Here is an 18,862-nt window from a genome sequence, read left to right as displayed (position 1 = left end):
AATTAATTTAAATAGCCACTTGTGGCCAGTAGCTACCGAGTTGAACAATGTAGTTCTATGACATCTTTCATAGCACTTCCTCTTTAACAATTAACAGACAGGTTTCATGCCTAATCTGTGTGAGGCTTGGTGATAGGTATTAGAAATATAGCATGATTATGATATAGTTTCTACCATCAAGAATCAGCACAGATATCCTCCCTTTTACTATAGTGATTGGCATATTTTTCTTATTTATCATAATATGCTAAAAGCTTCTTTAGGACAAGTATATGTCTTACTTCTCTTTGTATTCTCCCTCAGGCCAAACACAATGCATGCATATTCCAGGTGCTGTAAGCTATTCATACTGAATTGCAAATCTGTTCTCTTGTGAAATATTAACCTAATCCAATGTCTGAAAATGAAGCTTTCATGATCTGTTTTATACTTGAAAACACTGCAGCCATTATTTAATATAATGTTCTTACCTGGGCTAAAACAGATCTTCTAATTCAGTTATCAAAAATGAAAGGCCAAAGTGAATGGAGAAGGAAATAATTCAAATAGGAAAAGGGGAAGTAAAATTGTCTCTGTTCACAGATGACATGATTGTATATTTAGAAAACCTCACCATCTCAGCCCAAATCTCCTTAAGCTTATCAAAGCAACTTCAGCAAAGTCTCAGGATACAAAATCAATGTGCAAAAATCACAAGCATTCCTATACACCAATAACAGACAAACAGAGAGCCAAATCATGAGTGAACTCCCATTCACAATTGCTACTAAGAGAATAAAATACCTAGGAATACAACTTACAAGGAATGTAAAGGACCTCTTCAAGGAGAACTACAAACTACTGCTCAAGGAAGTAAGGGAGGACACAAACAAATGGAAAAACATTCCATGCTCATGGATAGGAAGAATCAATATCATGAAAATGGCCATACTGCCCAAAGTAATTTATAGATTCAATGCTATCCCCATCAAGCTACCTATTGACTTTCTCCACAGAATTGGAAAAAACTACTTTAAAGTTTATATGGAACCAAAAAAGAGCCCACATAGCCAAGACAATCCTAAGCATAAAGAACAAAGCTGGAGGCATCACGCTACCTGACTTCAAACTATACTATAAGGCTACAGTAACCAAAACAGCATGGTACTGGTACCAAAACAGATATATAGACCAATGGAATAGAACAGAGCCCTCAGAAATAACACCACACATCTACAACCATCTGATCTTTGACAAATCTGACACAAACAAGCAATGGGGAAAGGATTCCCTATTTAATAAATGGTGTTGGGAAAATTGGCTAGCCATATGCAGAAAACTGAAACTGGACCCCTTCCTTACACCTTATACAAAAATTAACTCAAGATGGATTAAAGACTTAAATGTAAGACCTAAAACCATAAAACTCCTAGAAGAAAACCTAGGCAATACCATTCAGGACATAGGCATGGGCAAAGACTTCATGTCTTAAAACACCAAAAGCAATGGCAACAAAAGCCAAAATTGACAAATGGGATCTAATTAAACTAAAGCACTTCTGCACAGCAAAAGAAACTATCATCAGAGTCAACAGACAACCTACAGAACGAGAGAAAATTTTTGCAATCTATCCATCTGACAAAGGGCTAATATCCAGAATCTACAAAGGACGTAAACAAATTTACAAGCAAAAAAACAACCCCATCAAAAAGTGGGCAAAGGATATGAATGGACACTTCTCAAAAGAAGGCATTTATGAGCCAACAAACATGAATAAAAGCTCATCATCACTGGTCATTAGAGAAATGCAAATCAAAACCACAATGAGATACCATCTCATGCCAGTTAGAATGGTGATCATTAAAAAGTCAGGAAACAACAGATGCTGGAGAGGATGTGGAGAAATAGGAATGCTTTTACACTGTTGGTGGGAGTGTAAATTAGTTCAACCATTGTGGAAGGCAGTGTGGCGATTCCTCAAGGACCTAGAACTAGAAATACCATTTAACTCAGCAATCCCATTAGTGGGTATATACCCAAAGGATTCTAAATCATGTTGCTATAAAGACACATGCACTTGTATGTTTACTGTGGCACTATTCACAATAGCAAAGACTTGGAACCAACCCAAATGTCCATCAGTGATAGACTGGATTAAGAAAATGTGGCACATATACACCATGGAATACTATGCAGCCATAAAAAGATGAGTTCATGTCCTTTGCAGGGACATGGATGAAGCTGGAAACCATCGTTCTCAGCAAACTAACACAAGAACAGAAAACCAAACATGTTCTGCATATTCTCATTCATAAGTGGGAGTTGAACAATGAGAACACATGGACACAGGGAGGGGAACATCACACACTGGGGCCTGTTGGGGGACGGGGGGCTAGGGGAGGGATAGCATTAAGAGAAATACCTAATGTAGCTGACGGGTTGATGGATGCAGCAAACCACCATGGCACGTGTATAACAAAACTGCACATTCTGCACATGTACCCCAGAACTTAAAGTATAATAAAAAAAAGAAAAAAAAGTAAATGGGCAGTCTCTCTATTTGGGGTCTCTCTACACTTCAGTGGGGTCCCCCTTGGCCCTATCCCCAACCATGCCATCAAACCCAGTAGCCTTATGTTCTTCTGTCTAATCCACAACCAAAATCTATCCTCAGATTTGTTTTCACAAAATTAGCATATATGACTAATAAAAGTCAACATCCTTTTAAGATTTTTTTATTTAAATTGTTATCATAGCCTTAAGCTAAAGCAGTGGTTTTTCAACTTTATGCTATATTTCTTGGGAAACATACGTTCTGTGAAGCTCCCTTAGAAACCCATACTGGGGTGGAGAGATTATGGCCATTGTCTTAGTCTGTTTTGTGTTGCTATAACAGAGTATCACAAACTTGGTAATTTATAAGAAAATGAATGTATTTCTGACAGTTCTGGAGGCAGGGAAGTCCAATATCAAGGTGCTGGCATCTTGTGAGGGTCTTCTTGTTGTGTCATCCCAAGAGAAGGCAGAAGGGCAAAAGAGCATGCAAAAAAAAAGGGTGGAAGGGGGCCAAACTCATCTTTTTATCAGAAACCCACTCCCACAATAATGACATTCATCCATTTATGAGGGCAGAAGCCTCATGACCCAATCCACCTCTTAAAGGTCTCACCTCTCAACACTGTTGCATTGGGGATTAGTTTCTAAAACATGAACTTTGGGGGACACATTCAGACCACAGCATTCTGCTCTTGGCCCCAAAAATTCATGTCTATTTTACATACGAAATACATTTATTCCATCCCAATAGCTCCAAAAATCTTAATAGATTCCAGCATCAACTCATAAGTCCAAATTACCAATTGTCATCTAAATCAGGTATGGGTGACACTCAAGGCAGGATTCATCCTGAGGCAAATTCCTCTCCAGTTGTCAGCCTGTAAATCAAGACAAGTTATCTACTTACAAAATACAGTGGTGGGATGCAGGGAGGATAGACATTCCCATTCCAAAAGGAAGATATAAGCAAGAGGAAAGGGCCAAGTAAGTCCAAAACTCAACAGGGAAAATAACAATGTCTTAAAGCTGGAGAATAATCTTTCACTCTTTCACTTAAGAAATGTCTAAGAAGTTTCAGACTTTCCCTACAGCTGTCCTCTTTCTCTGAGCCCCCACCAGCATCACCTTTAATGCTCCAATTATTGCAATCTAGGCTTTTTCTAGGTTGCTCCTCCAAATTCTTTGAGCCTCTATCCATTAACCAATTCCAAAGCCACTTCCATATTTTTACGTATTCCTTATAGCAACAATTCCACTTCTGGTACCAAAATCTGTATTAGAATTCTCCAGAGAGACAGAACCACTCAGTTCTCCAACTCACATGCCAGTCTCCTCTGGAAATACCTTCACAGACATAACAGAAATAATGCTTTACCTGTTCTCTAGGTACTCCTAATTTAGCCAAGTTTACACCTAAAATTAACCATCACAGGCATCTCTAATTTTTGGTTCCTGTAATAGGATGGAAAATTATACACATATATAATGTACATATTATGGATATAAAAATTATAGATACACTATAATATACAGTGATATATAATAGATACAAAAATATATATTATATATAGTTTTCTCCCTCCCTTTTAAAATGAACTTTATTGAGGCATACTTTTTTCTTTTAAGTGGTCTTTATTTTTTAATTTTATTGAAGGTAAAATTTAAATTATGAGAATAGGTTTTCTTTTTTTTTTTTTTTGAGATGGGGTCTCACTCTCTCACCTACGCTGAAGTGCAGTGGCACCATCTCGGCTCACTGCAATCTCCGCCTCCTGGGCTCAAGTAGCTGAGTAGCTGAGTACTTCCCAAGTAGCTGAGTACTTCCTGAGTAGCTGAGACTACAGGCAAATGCCACCATGCTGGGCTAATTTTTGTATTTTTTGTAGAGAAGGGGTTTCACCATGTTGCCCAGGCTGGTCTTGGACTCAAGTGATCTGCCTGCCTCGGCCTCCCAAAGTGCTGGAATTACAGGTGTGAGATTACACAGGCTGAGAACACTTTTTCATAGATTGACTAAACTCCAAGTTTTAGAAGAACAGACATGTCTGTTTGTCTGTTTTGCTCAAGATGTTATCTCATTATCTAGCATACCTGCCACATAGCTGGCAATCAATAATTATGCATTCAGTGAATGAATAAATGAGTAGATAAAATAGTTCTCTATGTTCTTTTTCTAGTTTAAATTTTTTCCACCAGCACGGTGGCTCATGCCTATAATCCCAGCACATTGGGAGGCCAAGGCGAGTGGCTCACCTGAGGTCAGGAGTTCAAGACCAGCCTGGCCAGCATGGTGAAAGCCCGTCTTTACTAAAAATACAAAAATTAGCCAGGTGTGGTGGCATGCATCTGTAATCCCAGACAGGAAATCGCTTGAAACCAGGATGTGGAGGTTGCAGTGAGCCAAGATCGTGCCACTGCACTCCAGCCTGGGCGACAGAGCAAGACTCCATCTAAAAAAAAAAAATTTTTTTTTCATATGATTTTTTTTTTCCATTTTAAAAAATTGTGGCAAAATATACATAACACAAAATTTACTTCCTTAATCATTTTTGAGCATACATTTCAGTGGTATCAAGTTTATTCACAATGTTATGCAGCCATCAAAACCATCATCTCCAGAACACTTTTTATCTTACAAAACTGAAACTCTCTACCCATTAAGCAACAACTTTCCATTTCTTTCCCCCATCCCACCCCCGCAACCCACAGCCCCTGGAAACCACCATTCTACTTTCTGTCTCTGATTTTGACTATTCTAAGTACCTCATATAGTTGGAATGATATAGTACTTGTCTTTTTGTGACTGAGATTTCACCTAGCATAATGTTCTCAAGTTTAATCCATGTTGTAGCATGTATCACAATTTCCTTTTTGTTAAGGCTGGATAATATTCCGTTGTGTGTATACACTACATTTTCCTTATCTATTCATCTGTCAGTGGGTTGCTTCCACGTTTTAGATGTTGTGAGTAATGCAGCTATGAACATTGGTGTGCAAGGTATCTCTTTAAAACAGTGCTTTCAATTCTTTTGGGTATATACCCAGAAATGGAATTGCTAGATTGGATGCGAATTCTATATTTAAAGTTTTGAGGAAACACCATACTGGTTTCCAGTGTCTGTGCTATTTTCTACTCCCACCAACAGTATATAAGGGTTCTGATTCCTCTACGTCCTTGCCAACACTTGCTATTTTGTGTGTGTGTTTTTTTAAATAGTAGCTATCCTAATGGGCATGGGATAATATCTCATTGTACCTTTGAGTTGCATTTCCCTAGTGATTAGTGATGTTGAGCATCTTTCATGTGCTTATTGGCCATTCATCTATCTTCTTTGAAGAAATTATTGCAGTATAATTTACATGAAATAAAATGCACCCATATTTAAAGATACAGTTTGAAGAGTCTTGACAAATGTCTCTATTCATGTAACTATTAACACTACTTCATTCAAGATTTAGAGCCTCTCTGTCACTCCAGAATGTCACCTTGTGCCCTTTGGCCGCCAGTTCTCTCACACTCCTGGCCTTTTGCAACTATCGATGTGCTCTCTGTCACTGTAGATTCATTTTGCCTCTCTTAGCACTGCACTTACATGGAATTCTGCACTAAGTACTCTTTTGCATTTGGCTTCTTTTGGCATAATATTTTTGAGAGTCTTCCATGTTGTTTCAGGTAGATGCATGATATTTTATAAGTGAAAATTCATGAATCAGTGAGCAGGTGGGAGGTCATAATAACAGTTATACTTATTAAACATTTGTTATGTGCTAAGCACTGTTGAAGCTTTACAAATACATACTATCTTATTTAAACGTAATATCAACCCCATGGGGTGATATTATTAACCCCATTTGAAAGACAAAGAAACTGAGCGACAAGGAGTATAAGTAATTTGCCAAATGTCACACAACTGCCCAGTGGCAGAGCTGGGATTTGAGCTCAAAGAATGTAACTCCAGGGTCAGTTTTTTAAACTGCCATACTATGCTAATTTATCAGGCACTGGGTAAGCCCAAGCACTTCTTCTTCTTCTTCTTCTTCTTTTTTTTTTTTTTTGATGGAGTCTCCCTCACTCTTGCCCAGTCTGGAGTGCAGTGGTGCAATCCCAGCTCACTGCAACCTCCACCTCCCAGGTTCAAGTGATTCTCCTGCCTCACCCTCCCAAGTAGCTGGGATTAGGGATTACAGGCGCATGCTACCAAACCCAGCTAATTTTTGTATTTTTAGTAGAGACGGGGTTTTGCCATGTTGGCCAGGCTGATTTCAAACTCCTGACCTCAAGTGATCTGCCCACCTTGGCCTCCCAAAGTGCTGGGCTGACAGGCATGAGCCACCACATCTGGCCAAGTCCTTCCTTCTTTCAAAGCCCAAGCGCTTCTGAGAGTATCCGGTAAACATCCTGCTCCTCTTCCTCTTTTTCCTTTCTCCACGGCATTCCCAGCCTCTTTTCAGGCCGTATCACCTGAATAAGGGGACACATACACTTTCTAAACAAAAAGCCTAAATTGTCACTAGTAAACCAAAATCCTGGGGAAATAACGAACAATAGAGGAATAGAAAAGAAAAGCAATTACATTACATTTCTCATTAATGCCAACTTGCCTAATTTCATGGGCCAGCGCTTATTTTCATGCTTGATTTCTCATGAGACTGGACAGGAACACTAAAAAGTGGGTTCCCCAGCTCTAAGTCAGTGTTTATTTTGACAGAAATGGCAATCTACATTTCCACTGTATTACCAGAAGAATCAATATTGTTCTGCACCATTTCCATAAGCTAGCCTAGTGCTGTACATTTGTTTTTGAGTTAGTAAACATTTTAAAATGAGAGCTTGCTTATTCATTATTCATTATATCCTCACAAAGGCCAGATTACTTTGGAAAGGCAGAAATTATAGGAGCCTCATTTTTCAAGGTGACTGAATGAGTTGCCTGAGATTACACACCTACTTCTGGATGATCTTCAAGGTTAATGGTCAAGCCAGGCCTAAGTGGCATCTCCCAGCATCACCCCCTAGCCCTTGCTGTGGTCCCCAGGACAGTGGTCTCTTGGTTGTAAGTAAGAAGTATGTTTCCAATGTGGGTTATGCTAGTATCAGTGGGAGATATTGTAATTCACTTCTCTAATCAAAGAACAAATTATTTCTTCATATTTTTAGTACATGAGAGTAGAGAATTTTAACAACAGATACCTTAATTACTGTATTTTTTTCCAACTTGCTTTCACAGACCAGTGACCTTTTCTATTTCCTAGTAAACAAACTTCATGAGTACTTGCCGGAGTCTAGGGATAAGAATGCACTTCAAAATCAAAGCCAAAGGGTTGATGAGCTGGTGTAAGTACTAACTAGATAATCATTGATTTTTTTTTTTTTTTGCTAGGGTGTTAAAGATAAATGGAAGACACTGGACAAAATATATGCTGGGTTAATGATTAATGGCACTGCCAGTTTTTCTTCCTGTGGATTTTATTTTTATTTTTATTTATTTATTTATTTTCTCTTGAGACAGAGTCTTACTCTGTTGCCCAGGCTGGAGTGCAGTGGCACGATCTTTGCTCACTGCAACTTCTGCCTCGTAGGTTCAAGCAATTCTCGTGCTTCAGCTTCCCAAGCAACTGGGATTACAAGCATATGCCACCACGCCTGGCTAATTTTTGTATTTTTAGTAGAAACGGGGTTTCACCACATTGGCCAGGCTGGTCTCGAACTCCTGACCTCAGGTGATCCATCCACCTCAGCCTTCCAAAGTGCTGGGATTACAGACGTGAGCCACCATGCCTGGTCTCGTCCTGTGGATTTTTAAAAATAGAACTCATTTTGTTCTAATTTTAATGGAAGAATGCACAAGAAACTAATAATATTTGTTGTCTCAAAGTGGGAAAAATGGGTATCTGGAGGAGAGACAGCTTTCACTGTATTCTCTTTTTTACCATTGACATTTTGAGCCAAATATTACCTCTCTGAAAATATTAAAAATTTAAACAATAATTTTAAAACAGTGTGTGATTATCCTAAAAACTTTGGAAAAGAGATACATATAAAATGATTTAGTACTGACATCCAGCATTCATTCATTCAACAATTTTTTTTCTTTTTTTTTTAAGAAAAGTTCTCACTCTGTCCCTCAGAGGGAGTGCATTGGTGTGATCATGGCTCACGGTAGCCTTGACCTCCTGAGCTCCACACTCAGCTAATTTTTTTAAAGATGGGGTTTCGCCATGTTGCCCAGGCTGGTCTCAAACTCCTGGGCTCAGGCCGTTCGCCCACCTGGGCCTCCCAAAGTGCTGGGATTACAGCATAAGTAACATGTTAGCTACCCCTCCCGACTAGCAAATGTTTTTGAGTGTTTACTGTGTAGCAGTCAGAGTAGGCACTTAACCAATGTTAGCAATTTGATGTACAAAATTTATTTCCTGTACTTTTTTCTGTATGGCTATCTGGAAGCAGTTTTAGCAAAAATTACTACTTTTGTGGAATTCTGAGCTTCTAATGAAATCATGCCATTTCTTTGCCTTTTATCGTTTATTTTCTAGGGCATGCATTGAAATTATACAGACCCTAGTATTGATGTTCAGAGAAACAGAAACTGAGTCCTCACGCCTGAACACATTGGCAGCTAAGAAGTAAGGTCTTTTAGAAGACATTGGGACCTTGTAGTTGCAACCCATTAACTATTCTTGTTGAGTGTCTTCCAAAGCACATAATTCTCCAACTTCCCTGTTCAACACCCTTCCAAGTATATTTCACTCTTTTGTTTTTCTCCTTCCTTCTGTGATGAACAGGTTAATTGGCACAGGCCGAGTTCTCTCTGTCTCTCTGGATTATTAAGGGTACAAAGATTTTCTCAGCATAATTTTTTTTTGTCCTAGTCTGGTGAACTTGAAAAAGACCAAATGACCCATCATACATTAAAAGCTAGGGGAGCTCCGCTAGAATTTCCCATAGTGTCCTTATATCCACACAACAGAAAAATTGCAAAATCAGGTGTTATAGTAGCCTTATTTACAATATAATCATGTGACCTTAGAGTAAATGACTTTGGAGAGTTTATTAATATCTAGGGTGAGCTGCTGTAATAAAGACACTCTAGGCCAGGCACGGTGGCTCACGCCTGTAATCCCAGCACTTTGGGAGACCAAGGCGGGTGGATCACCTGAGGTCAGGAGTTTGTGACCAGCCTGACCAACATGGCGAAACCCTGTCTCTACTAAAAACACAAAAATTAGCCGGGCATGGTGGTGCGCGCTTGTAATCCCAGCTACTCGGGAGGCTGAGGCACGAGAATGGCTTGAACCTGGGAGGCGGAGGTTGCAGTGAGCTGAGATCACACCATTGCACTCTAGCCTGGGCAACCCCGTCTCAAAAAAAAAAAAAAGATACTCTAAAATATGTGGCCCAAAGAAGATCTTAATTGAAATCTTTCTCACATAACAGTTCAGAGTAAATATTCAGGCTTTCAAACACAAGGTGAGCCAGGGACCTAGGTTTTTTCCCCTTTGTTACTCTGTTGCCTGCTATCGTGTTGTCTTTATCCTTATAGTGGAAGCTGGCTGACCTTGATGACTTCATTATACCCTGTGGGAAGCAGAAAGAGAAATAGAGGGCATTCCAGTTAAAAAAGAAAAAAAAAAAAAGAGAGAGAGAGAAGCAGAGGGCAAACAAGCTTCCTTTATAAGCAAGGCATGTAACACTTCTGCTCACATTCTCCTGGTGAGAACTTTAGGCACATGGCCACACCTAGCTGCAGGAAAGGCTGGAAATGTGTCTGTAGTTGGACAGCTATGTGCCTAACTTAGTTTTGAATGGTAATGAGGATATCTGTTATTAAAAGGAAGAATGTATGGGGGGGACAGCAGCATTCTTTGTCTTTTGATTTTGATTTGCAGTTTTGCATACTGTCTGCTTGATTTTTTATTTTATTTTTTTTGATACAGAGTTTCGCTCTTGTCACCCAGGCTGGGGTGCAATGGCACGATTTCAGCTCACTGCACCCTATGCTTCCTGGGTTCAAGTGATTATCCTGACTCAGCCTCCCAAGTAGCTGGGATTACAGGTGCCCACCACCATGCCCAACTGATTTTTGTATTTTTAGTAGAGACGAGGTTTCACCATGTTGGCCAGGCTGGTCTTGAACTCCTGACCTCAGGAGATTCACACGCCTTGGCCTCCCAAAATACTGGGATTACAGGTGTGAGTCATCACACCCAGCCACTTGATTTTTTAATATGTATTTATAAACTCTAAATTATATTCTTGGGCAATGTTGTGGCTAAAATCTTATTTTTTTCCACTTTCATCAATTGTTTATCTAAATCCACTATATTAAAAGGTGGAGGAATGAGCCAGACACGGTGGTGCACACCTGTAATTCCAGTACTCAGGAGGCCGAAGGGAGAGATCACTTGAGCCTAGGTGTTCCAGGCAGCAGTAAGCTATGATCACACCACTGCACTTAGCCTGGGCAACACAGTGAGACCTTGCCTCTTAAAAAAAACAAAAACAAAAACGTGTGGAGCAAATGATGAGAGCCATGGACTCTAAAATAGTCAAAACATGTCATCCCAGCACTTTGAGAGGCCAGGGTGGGAGGATCAATTGAAGCCAGGAGTTTGAGACCAGCCTGGGCAACAAAGTGAGACCCCATCTCTAGGAAAAAAAATGTTGGGCATGGTGGCACATGCCTGTGGTCTCAGCTACTTAGGAGGATGAAGCAGGAAGATCAGTTGAGCCAAAGTTCGAGGCTGCAGTGAGCTATTACTGTGATACACTGAGTGACAGAATGAGACCCTGTCTCTAAAAAAAAAAAAAGAAAAACAGACAAAAACACCCAAGGGGAAAGAATAAGAACTCTTGGTAATATTTTTCCAACCCTCCACCTTCTGGGCTCAAGCAGTCCTCCCACCTCAGCCTCTCAAGTGGCTAGGACAACAGGCATGTGCCACCACACTCGGCTAATTTCATTAATATTTCTTTCTTTCTTTCTTTTTTTTTTTGAGATAGAGTCTCACTGTGTCGCCCAGGCTGGAGAGCAGGGTGCGACCTCAGCTCACTGCAACCTCCACCTTGCGGGTTCACGCCATTCTCATGCCTCAGCCTCCCAAGTAGCTGGGATTACAGGCATGAGCCACCATGCCTGGCCCTCATTTCATTAAATAATATTTCTTTTTCTTTTCTTTTTTTTTTTTGTGAGACGGAGATTCATTCTTGTTGCCCAGGCTGGAGTGCAATGGCACAATCTCGGCTCATGGCAACCTCTGCCTCCCAGGTTCAAGTGGTTCTCCTGCCTCAGCCTCCCGAGTAGCTGGGATGACAGGCATGCACCACCATGCCTGGCTAATTTTTTATTTTTAGTAGAGATGGAGTTTCACCATGTTGGTCAGGCTGGTCTCAAACCCCGACCTCAGGTGATCCACCCGCTTCGGCCTCCCAAAGTGCTGGGATTACAGGTGTGAGCCACCGTGCCTGGCCTCATTAATTAATATTTCTCAAGCACTCTTGCTATGTGCCAGGGACTATGGGCATACTATGCTTTTTTTCTTTTCTTTTTTTTTTTTTTTAGATAGGGTTTCACTGTCATCCAGGCTGGAGTGCAGTGGCATGATCTTGGCTCACTGCAGCCTCCACCTCCCCAGTAGCTTGGACCACAGGTACGTGCCACCATGCCCTGCTAATTTTTTTGTATTTTTCATAGAGGTGGGGTTTTGCCATGTTGTCCAGGCTGGTCTCAAACTCCTGGGCTCAAGTGATCTGCCCCCCTTTTACCCCCAAAGTGCTAGGATTACAGGCATGAGCCACTGTGCCAAGCCAGCATATTATGTTGTGTAGCAGGAGTGGGCAAACATTTCTGTAAAAGGTCATATAGAAAATAGTTTTGGCTTATCACGCCATACAATCTGTGCTGCATCTACTCAGTTCTGCCATTGTAGCACAAAAGCAGCCATAAACAGTACATGAACGAATGGACACAGTTGTGTTCTGATAAACTTTATTCACAGAAACAGGCTGTAGGCTGGATTTGGCTTGCAGGCCATAGTTTGCTGAGCTCTGCTTTACCGCAAACAAGAAAATACACCATGCCAAGCCAGTTCTTATTTTTTTATTTTTTTGTAGAGACAAGGTCTCACTTTGTTGTCCAGGCTGGTCTCAAACTCCTGGACTTAAGTGATCTTCCTCCCTTGGCCTCCCAAAGTGCTGAGATTACTGGCATGAGCCACCACACCCAGCTTGAATACTTCTTTATGCGATTGGTAGTACTGCCATTTTCCTAATCTCCAAGATGGAGATTCAACATTATTTTTGATATTTCTGTCTTCTCCCCCATTAAAATTATCACTAAATCTGGTTATCCTTTTTCTCTACCTTTTGGTCCCTACCTTTCTGTTTCCAAGTTGAAAAAAATCATCCTTAGTCACCTCTGTTGTAAAGTATTGTTTTTATGGGGTTTTCTTTGTTCTTTTTCTTTAAAAGCATTGCCTTTAATTGTTTTGTTTTAACTTGGTTTGATCACATCAGCCGTCCTATATCAAGCCTCTTTCCTGATATTACCAATTCTTTTCATGTCCTTCAATACATATATTACATTGCTATAGTAGAGTCTGGTTGTAATATTTACTTTTCTCAGCCAGTTTTTATATCCCTAGGGTCAAATCATGTGCCTCATAGTATTATGTAGCCCAGTAAATATCTAATAAAACTGTATTAGTTTTCTTTTTTCTTTTATTTTTTTTGAGATGGAGTCTCACTCTGTTGCCCAGGCTGGAGTGCAATGGCATGATCTCGGCTCACTGCAACCTCTACCTCCGTGGTTCAAGCAATTCCCCTGCCTCAGCTTCTCAAGTAGCTGGGGATACAGGTGTGTGCCACCACGCTCGGCTGATTTTTTTTTATGTTTTTAGTAAAGACGGGGTTTCACCATGTTGGCCAGACTGGTCTCGAACTCCTGACCTCAGGCAATCCACCCGTCTCGGCCTCCCAAAGTGCTGGGATTATAGGCATGAGCCACCGCACCCGGGCTCTTTTTTCTTTTTTTGAGACGGAGTTTTGCTCTGTCACCCGGGCTGGTGTGCAATGGTGTGATCTTGGCTGACTGTAATCTCCGCCCCCTGGGTTCAAGCAATTCTTGTGCCTCAGCCTCCTGAATAGCTGGGATTACAGGCATGCACCACCATGCCCTGCTAATTTTGTATTTTTAGTAGAGATGGGGTTTCACCATGTTAGTCAGGCTGGTCTTGAACTCCTGACCTCAGGTGATCCACCCCCTTCAGCCTCCCAAAGTGCTGGGATTACAAGTATGAGCCACCGTGCCCAGCCAAAATTGTATTAGTTTTCTATTGCCATATAACAAATTATCACAAACTTAGTGGCTTAAAACAACATGTATTTCTTATCTCACAGTGTCCGTGGATCAGAATCTGGGCACAGCTTAACTGGATTCTTTGCCCAGGGTCTCACAAGGTTTCAGTTGAGGTGTTGGCCGGGCCATAGTCTCATCTGAGGCTTGGGACTCTTCCTAGCTCATTTGGGTGGTTGCTGGCAGACTAAATTTCCTTACAGCTGTGGGACTCAGGTGGCTTGTTTCTTCACAGGACAGTATCTCTTTTTCGGGGCTCACCTGATTAGAGCAAGCCTACTCTGGATAATCTCCTTTTGATTAACTCAACAGTCAGCCAATTAGGGACCTTTATTATATTCTCAGAATCCCTTCACCTTTCCCATTTCATATAACATAATCACAAGAGTGACAGACAAACATATTCAGAGGTATTGCCCATACTTAAGGGGAAGGAATTTGATAGGGTTTGTACCAGCAGGCTGGGAATTTTGGAAGCCACGTTAGATTTCTGCCCACCACAATAACATAGACTGACTTAGGAGACTATCAGGGTGGCCTTCAAAGTCTGTATTTTTAAAGATATTGTAGTACCTTCAAAATTCATACATTAGAAATAATAACAACCTAAACAATAAAGTATTAAACTGTTGGGACTCTTTTTAAGGCTGTGATGTCAATCCTCTAAGTCATCTCTATTTTCAGGATGAAACTACCATTTTGATTAAAATTTCTTCTGTTATTGTCCTAGTGGATTTTAAATTGAATTGGCAGAAGGGGTGGATTTCACATTAAATTCCACTTGGGTAAATAAAAAAGCAGTTAATCATTTCAGCATTTTCCTCTTTATTATTTTCATGAGTGGAGATTTTATTAGTTCAACATACTTTGCTGTAACTTTCTTGAAATGTGCCATATTTTTTCATATCCTAGTATTGTTAGGGTTGAATTCATATGTTATCATAGCAAGTGACCCATAATTTGAGAGTTTGCTTTGCTTTGGATGTATGATACTTTGAAAATAAGTTGTTACTGGAAATAAAGGACCGTAATTAAATATAACAGTGAATGGAATGCCAATTCAAACAATATCAAGAAACACTTCTAAAGGGAGTGTTCTGTTGATTTTAAAAGGGTCTCCTAAAAGTAAGATTGGCCATTTTAAATAGCCTGAATAAAACATTATTAAATACCCTGTAGGGTATATCCTGCTTTTGTGAGAAATGTACTAACTGACATGATTCTTCTTTTCAAATATAAGAACTAGACTTGCTTTTTGACTTGGAGAAAGGAAGAGCATTGTATTTTTACTAGAGAGTAGGTTAATCATGAGCTTCTAATCATGGTGATGATTTAAATGATTGTAAGAAGATTAGAAAGCCTCAGATCCTACTAAACAAGGGTATTTATACTCATTCTCCTTTTTTCCATTATAAAAGGAATGCTTATGGTTATGGAGAACTTTTGTATAGTCCTATCTTTGAATTATTTTACTACTCCTACCCCTCAAATCTACTCTGACATTGTCTTCAATTAGGCAACTGAGTTTTTAGCAGTCTGCCTTCAGCTACTTTTCAACCATACAGGGGTTATACTACCCAATAGGAGGAGATAGTGTTATTAACCCAGCTCATCAGGATGCACATGTAACATTTAAGTGAGTTATCAATGGACAGTACCCCACATTGGAAAGTAAAATATCTGAGGTTTTTTGGGATCAAATAAGCATTTTAAGAAATGGTAGAGTCGGGTGTGGAGGCTCATGTCTGTCATTCAAGCACTTTGAGAGGCTGAGGTGGGCAGATTGCTTTAGGCCAGGGGTTCAAGTCCAGCCTGGGCAACAAAGCAAGACCCCATCTTTATGTGTTTAAAAATTTTATATTAAAAAAAAGAAATGCTGTACATTATTGACAAAAACCAAGAAAAGGAAGCAAACTTAGTGTCCAGCAATGGGTGAATGGATAAAGAAAATGTGGTACACATACACAATGGAATATTATTCAGTCACAAAAATGAAGTCTTGTTATTTGTGACAACATGGATGAAACTGGAGGATATTAGGCTAAGTGAAATAAGCCAGGCACAGAAAGACAAATACGAGTTTGACTTTTGAGATCATGCATGATCTCACTTATATATGGAATCTAAAAAAGCCAAACTCATAAAAACAGAGAGTGTAGAATGGTGGTTGTCAGAGGCCTAGGGGCGGGGCGGAATTGGGAGATGTTGGTCAAAGGGTGCAAAACTTCAGTTAGACAGGAGGAAGAAGTTCCAGAGATCAATCATACAAATATGGTGACTATAGTTAATAACAATGTCCTGTATACTTGAAAATTGCTGACAATAGATTTTGTATTCTCACTATATAAAAATAAGCATGTGAGGTAATGCATACGTCAATTCGCTTGATTTATAAAATATGTACACATTCCACAGTATATACATATTTCAAAACATCATGTTGTATACCATAAATATATACAATTTTTATTATCAATTAAAAAAAGTAAAAACTGAAAGTGGTCGCTCAAGCCTGTAATCTCAGCTACTTGGCTGAGGCAGGGGATCACTTGAGTCCAGGAGTTCAAGACCAGCCTGGGCAACATCATAAGATCCTGTGCCAAAAATAACCCAAGCAAACAAACCTAAAAAAAGAAAAAAGAGCTGCATACTGTTGCTTTGTCCCAGAGATACACAGTGCATATTAGCATATAAAGCCTCTGAGAAGTCCTGTAGTAAACACATCTGATGAACTTGGTTTAACCAAGTATTTCCCCTATCTCCTTTGACCACAGAATCTATTTTAACTATAATATTGTCTGGAATTAGCAATCCATAAAAAGTCCTTTGGAAAATAATGCTATAATTGAAATTACCCAAATCTCCCTTAAATCCAGATTTTCTAGTCTTTCTAAGCTATGTGGACTTCTAGAACTACACTCGCTCTGAGCCAGAAGACCAAGAAATTATATTTTCATTTAAATTTTTTATCTCTAGATATTCATTTGCATGTCCAAGGGTCCAAAACTTCAGTCAAAGATGGTCTGCAATGCTTCATTCTTTTAAACATAATTACATCCAGTGTTTGAAACTTGGCTTCACCATTTTTCCTCTCAACACTTTGCTCACTAATTGCCTTTTATTTATTTTTTTCCAGGGGAGCACTATTTAATCTCTTGGTAATTTTAATTAGTGAGCCTCAGATTCCAAAATCTTGTCCTGTGTTTGATATCCAGTTGGTGGCTGATTCAGCTTTAGTCAGAATGTCTTTTGACGCTGAGGTGAGATGAGAATTTGGGGGGTAAACTATTATATATATATATATATATATATATATATATATATATATATATATATATATAGGGGCCCTGGCTTCTTTTAATGTGGATCATGACACCGTAGAATACAGAAACATAATTAAACCAAAGAGTAGATCTTTTGTCATTAACCTCAAAACTTAGATAACTATTCAGTCTAACGTAGATTTAGAGATTTAGAGGGTCAAGAAAAAGGAAAAAATAACTATTCAGTCAATATTAGTATAGCCCTTTTATATGTCTTAAGGTATGTATATTAAGGAAAGTAATTAGCATTCTTTATAAATTTGATAAATCTGTTTGTGTCTGTCTGTGTACAAAATATGATGTATATGTAATTCCATAGCAGGGGTCTAATGGGTGAAAAATCACTGTGTTAGACATTTTAGGGTTAACTCTCATACTTTACCATTTTCCTACCTATATGAACAGTATAAATTCTCAGCAAGAGTTACCTGTTTTTCTAAGGTTGTACCAAGACATTAGAAATATCAAATTGCCTAGAAGACATACCTTCTGAGAAAATAAACCAACTTATTATTAGTTTATTTTGAGCCAGGTTAACAGATTTTTTTAAAGGATGAAACATGATTTGATAGTTCTTAAATATATGGTCAGAATTATGTTTTAGAAAACTCATTTAGTCATTCACTCAGTAATTTTTTTTTTTTTTTTAAGAAAGGGTTTCACTCTGTTGCCCAGGCTGGAGTGCAGTGGCACAATCTCGGCTCACTGCAGACTTGACCTCCCAGGCTCAAGTGATGCTCTCACTTCAGACTCCCAAGTAGCTAGGACTACAGGCATGAGCCACCACGCCTGGCTAATTTTTGTATTTTTTGTAGAGATGGGGTCTTGCCATGTTACCCAGGTTGGTTTCAAATCCCTGGGCTCAAGTGATCTGCCTGCCTCGGCCTCCCAAAATGCTAGGATTACAGGCATGAGCCACCACACCCAGCCACAATCAGTAAATATTTATTGAGCATCTATTATGAGCAAACAGTATGCTAGGCAGTAGGGTCAAAACAGTAAGCAAAACAGACACGACCCCTGCCTTCATTAGTTTCTACTCTGCTGGGAGAGACAGACGTTATTCAAATATATCCATGAATATATAATTACAGACTGTATATAGAGAGTCTCCAATACCACTTTCAATGGTGGATTAGGGATTAAAGAGTGGGGTGGAACCAAGACTCAGATAGGCAGGGCTGTTAAGAAGCTAGTGCCATAATCTAGGTAAGGAATGATATGGGCCAGAGGGAAGCATTCCTTGACCCCCAAATGAGACTAGTCCTCCTTTATAGAGCTCCCTTAACTTCCTGTACATTTCTTTCATAGCCCTTGTCTCAGTTTATAATTATGCATTTGTGTATTTGATTGCTTGATGTTTGTTCCCCACTAGATTGTATGTTCCATGAGGGCAGGTCTCATGTCTGTGTTGTTCTCCCTTGCGTCCCCAACACCTAGCATGGTGTCTGATGCATATTTGTTGAGTAAATAAATGAAGAAAAGAAGAAAAGGGATAGTAATTGTAAAGAGGAGTTTGGAATTCTTGAGAGGAATGAAATATCTCTAAGCCCTCTATTTATCCATCCCACAGAAGGAATCTTAGTTTAATTTGGGCATAAGCCTAAATTCCCCAGAGAATCTCTCACCTCAACTCGGGGTGGGGGGGTGTAT

The 18,862-nt window shown here is 39.6% G+C and overlaps 1 protein-coding gene across 17 annotated transcripts in view; it reads left to right on the top strand.

Moving 5' to 3' along the window:
* The window catches only part of C10H12orf56 (chromosome 10 C12orf56 homolog), a 144,762-nt gene that overhangs the window by 90,774 nt on the left and 35,126 nt on the right, over window positions 1–18,862 (top strand). For all 17 annotated transcript variants that reach the window (XR_008511960.1, XR_008511961.1, XR_008511962.1 and 14 more), the window contains exons 7-9: window positions 7,764–7,870; window positions 9,070–9,159; window positions 17,023–17,146. Coding sequence is in view for 14 of the 17 variants with exons in the window: in XM_054527350.1 (XP_054383325.1) it covers window positions 7,764–7,870; window positions 9,070–9,159; window positions 17,023–17,146 (321 nt within the window). In the remaining 3 variants the exon portion in view is untranslated. The remainder of the gene's footprint in view (window positions 1–7,763; window positions 7,871–9,069; window positions 9,160–17,022; window positions 17,147–18,862) is intronic.

The sequence above is a fragment of the Pongo abelii genome, chromosome 10, assembly GCF_028885655.2.
Source record: "Pongo abelii isolate AG06213 chromosome 10, NHGRI_mPonAbe1-v2.0_pri, whole genome shotgun sequence".
NCBI classification, from domain to species: Eukaryota; Metazoa; Chordata; class Mammalia; order Primates; family Hominidae; genus Pongo; species Pongo abelii.
The sequence above is the reverse complement of the archived record's forward strand: the minus strand, read 5'-3'. Positions and strand labels throughout refer to the sequence as shown.